This window comes from Meleagris gallopavo, chromosome 13 (genome assembly GCF_000146605.3).
Source record: "Meleagris gallopavo isolate NT-WF06-2002-E0010 breed Aviagen turkey brand Nicholas breeding stock chromosome 13, Turkey_5.1, whole genome shotgun sequence".
NCBI lineage: Eukaryota > Metazoa > Chordata > Aves > Galliformes > Phasianidae > Meleagris > Meleagris gallopavo.
The window spans coordinates 2,982,692-2,986,794 of record NC_015023.2 but is presented as its reverse complement, the minus strand read 5'-3'; the positions used below and the strand labels follow the sequence as shown (position 1 = coordinate 2,986,794).

Sequence of the window (4,103 nt, the reverse complement as noted above, 5' to 3'; positions counted from 1 at the left end):
AAAAAAAAACACCACAACAAAAAAAAACCTAAAATCATATTCAATATCAACTTTCTCTAGTCAAAGTAACACAAGAATTTTCTCAGTTCAATCAGTCAGCCAGCTATTTTCACCCTATTTCTTGTCTTTTAAAACACTGACCAAAAAAAAACGGTTAAGAGTTATAAGGTTTTGTTTAATATGAAGATATGGACAAGTTGAACAACAGGAAGAAGGCAGACTCCTAAACCTGTTTTCAAACCACACTTACATTTCTTACAGTAAGTCCACAATGATTAGGTCCCACTCTAACTACATTTTAGATTTTATCACAGTACTAATATACCTGAAACAATATCTTACCTGGCCTGTGATACCTAGTTTTCTTCGTCTATTGTTTCTCACATCACCAATTAAATTACTTGAGTCTTCAGAATCAACTGCAAACAGATTAAGGTGTTCTCTTCCAGATGTACCAAACAAAGCTTGTGAGGGGTCCAAACCCTTATAGCCAAGTCCGTGGACATTCTCTTTTGGAGTCAAATCTACAGGCATTACATCTTTTGGTGCAAATGTCACATTTTCTGGCTGGTATTCATCCTCTTCATCCTTGTACAAAATACAAGTATGTAAGAACAACAACAAAGTTTTGTATATTTGGCTTTTTCAACATCTAGTTAATATGAGACTAGGCAAGTTCAAGTTTCTGTAACTATATATTAAATTATTTATGAACTACACCTGTTCAACTAACAAAAGAATAAATGTAGTTACATTCAACCTTTTCCATAATAAACACAGTAAATATTTATGAACACTTTAACAAAACTTTAAACTGTGTGTTAACGTTTAACTTAAAATACTTAAAAACATAAAAAGTTTTTTATAAAGGGTGTTACCACACATAAGTTACTTATACATAAATTAACAAATAACTTCTGCCTGCACAATACCTCAGAACCTCCTGACAGCCCAGGTGGTAATGCACAGCCATATATTTTCACTTCAGGGTCTGTAACAAATGCAACAGCATCACTATAAATTAAAAGTTCACTATTAAATGTCTCTAAGATTAAATAAACAGATTAAATAAAAGGAAAAAATAAAATGAACTTTCTAATGGGTGTGTGAATGCTAGCTTTCTACAACTGAATTCAGGCACCTTAGTGAACTTACCAGGTTTCTGCCTACGTGGCTTTCTCTTGACTCGCGGTCCAATTCCTTGTCCTTCTTTCCAGCCCATTTTTCTCAACAGTTCAACCCCAATCGTTATTCTAAGAAGAAGAAAAAAAAAAAGACAAAAAAAACACCTCAAGTCACAATTCCAACATTCCTTGAAGTCTAACAGAAAATTAAACCAATTGAAAGTATGCTTTTGTACCATACTTTCAATTAAAATCTGAATGCATCAACATTTGCATACATGCTGCATCGGCTGTAGGTGTGTGCCTGGCACAAGTCTGCACATACAGAAACATCCACAAGGAGGCCTCTCTGGAAAGGTAACACTGCAGATCTTGCAGCCTCTTTCATGAGTTACTCTAGTCAATTGCTTCTCTTATCAATGCACTCGCGTGCAAAAGGAATTTCTATGCTAACTTTTAAATTTACTTACTTTGATGGTCCTATTAAGTCATCAAACGCACTAGTTCCAGGAATGGCAGCAACTACTCCTGCAATCTGTCTAGCTTTCTCTTTTATTCTGTCCTTAGCTTTAGATGCAAAATCATCTGTGGTTGTAATATCTTTTGGGGCTATCCCAAATTCACTAAGATCCTAGAAAAGAAATGCAGAAAAACAGAAAAATTACATTAGAAAATGTTTTCCCCAAAATACTTACTGTAACCAATAAAGAAAACAGGGTGCAACCCTTACACTGGCAACATTTTATGGTTGATTTCTGTGTAACTTGAATGGCCATATTTAAAACAGCTTCGAAACTATTTGGATTTCCTGATAAGAGGAAATAAAAGGTTTGAGATATTGGTTTTTTTTTAATGTTGAGATTATATGAACTTCCTAAGTGAATCTGTTAAATATCCTATAGAATCTAGGAGTATAACAACATATACACAAAATAATTTTAAGGTTACTACAATTTTTGCTATTTAAGTTCTTTTTTCATGGCCTGAAAAAACTTACAATCATAACAACAACTTCCAAAAGGGATTTATTTCTTTCCAAATTTACCTCTTCATCCATGAAGTCTTCTGGTCCAAGAACAGTTCTGTCTGCTCTCTTCTGCCGTGATGATATAAAAGCTGAGGGCGTCCATCCTTTAAAGAAGGCAAAGTAAGGGACATCTAAAGTAAGGGACTGCAAACTACAACATAGCATCTGAAAGCAATTCAAACATTTGAATCTTACACCTAAAGGATACATCAAGAGAACATTCATGTAGCTGCAGTCTGAGAAACAAAGTTTAAGAATCTCCAAAAATTATGTTCCAATTATTTACATAATAACAATCAACAGGGGAAAAAATGATTAATAACATTTCTTTTTCACTGATGTTACATTACAGTCATCAAGCAACTCCTCCTAGCTGACAGAAGTATCTCACCTTCCTTAGTGCCAACAGTGTTAAAGTAACCAGCAGAGAAGCCACCAGTAAATGCTCCATGAAAACGCTGATATCGCCCCTTTGCATCTTTAACAGTCTGCTCTTGCAGAGGAACTGGCTTCTTAATTCGTTCACCTACAAAGAGATAAATCAGAAAGCAAGTCATAACACTACATAAAGAACAGAATCTCTGCTTGGTCCAGAAGCCATTTCTTCCCTTGCAATTAAGAACAGGACTGAATAGCACCTACCCTGAATAGAAAGCATCAGCATCACTTACTCCCTCTCTACTTTACATATTTGCGTACACTGTTGATGTACACTGACAGAGAAAAAGTATCAAGTGTTCAAACAGGAAACCTAAATTCTTACTAGTTCTGTGCACGTTCCTTTTTCTACAATCAGACTAATAGATTACCAGTCTGCTTAACAACACCTCTGATCTGTAAATGTTCTCCCTGTTTGTGACAGACACTTCAGAACTATTTACAAACCACTAGAAAGCTTTAAATACCATCCAGATTCTCCTTAATATTGATTAACAAGTTAGCTATGCAACTTTTTTATATGAAGTTTTTATATAAGAGCAAAAAAACCCTACTACTACAAATTTTCAACAGAATCAGTTATTCCATTGACAAAACATAATGCTTCTATCATAAAGAGAAACTAGTGAAGCCCACACTGAACCTTCTGAAGGATGAAGGCTTTATGCTGAAAATAAACTCACACTCACAAGGCCCAATTCCCTTCTTGTATAATCTCAGTCAGGCCTGCGACACCATTTACTGAGAACTGAGGAGTTCCTGCCTTGGCAAAAAATAACCTGTAATACTGCTGTTTCTCTAAGGTCCGCCAAAACTGTCACTCCCAGACCGCGGTTTGCTATCGTTCTGTTAAAGAAGCTCCTCTCTTCACACAGCACCTGCTTCTTTCCAGCCCCCGATAGGCAACAAAACCTCCCTTTACCGTCAGGCAGACAGTTCCCAAGCTCCGCTGGTTGGCTGTTTGCTTTAAGAACGTCCCAAGTGGCACAGAACTCCTAGAACTCCAAACGCAGTCGGAGGTTTTTCCACACGCACAGCTCCCTGCAGCCCGGCCCGCAGCCCGGCAGTAACGTTAGTTAAAAGGCAGAAGCTCAGCGCCCACAGCTGCTCACAGGCGCTCGGGCAACGCTCAGCCTGTGCCGCAATACAAGCGTAGAACACGGCCGCGAAACTGCACACGGCTTAAAAGTTATGATAAAGCTTAAGTAACGGACAGACTCAGGCTGGGACACGGGCCCTGCGCGGGCAGCACGGTCGCTCCCAGCCTTGGGCCGGGCTTCTTTACTTCGGCAGGCCGCTCCTCCGGGACACCCGGACACCCTCTCCACAGCGCGGGCCAAAAAGGCGGAGTAGTCCAGGCGGGCTCGCTGGGCTCCCTTACCCTCCTGCAGGGGCTGCAGCGCCGTGCCGTAGTTCACCAAATCCTCCTCCTCGCCGTCGCTCGAGTCCGCCGCCATCTTGCCGGCGACGGCGGCTCGCGCGGGACAGCGCGCGGTCACGTGAGGTGCCGGGCC

General features: G+C 39.7%; 1 protein-coding gene across 1 annotated transcript; it reads right to left on the bottom strand.

Moving 5' to 3' along the window:
• Nucleotides 1-276: 276 nt before the first annotated feature.
• Nucleotides 277-4,097, bottom strand: GPATCH1 (G-patch domain containing 1). Its single transcript, XM_010717751.3, has 7 exons — nt 3,971-4,097; nt 2,543-2,677; nt 2,170-2,255; nt 1,595-1,755; nt 1,156-1,253; nt 933-991; nt 277-588 (listed from the first exon to the last, which is right to left on the bottom strand). Exons 1-7 carry the CDS (start codon nt 4,044-4,046, stop codon nt 292-294), a joined length of 912 nt encoding a protein of 303 aa, XP_010716053.1. The 5' UTR covers nt 4,047-4,097; the 3' UTR covers nt 277-291.
• Between the last annotated feature and the right edge of the window lie 6 nt (nt 4,098-4,103).

Excerpts from the sequence above, each read along its gene's own strand:
- GPATCH1 (XM_010717751.3), bottom strand. The coding sequence starts at position 4,046 with ATGGCGGCGGACTCGAGCGACGGCGAGGAGGAGGATTTGGTGAACTAC. Across the intron at positions 2,256-2,542 it reads CACTGTTGGCACTAAGGAAG|GATGGACGCCCTCAGCTTTT; the intron begins GTGAGATACTTC and ends CCTTCTTTAAAG. Across the intron at positions 589-932 it reads GGCTGTCAGGAGGTTCTGAG|GATGAAGAGGATGAATACCA; the intron begins GTATTGTGCAGG and ends ATTTTGTACAAG.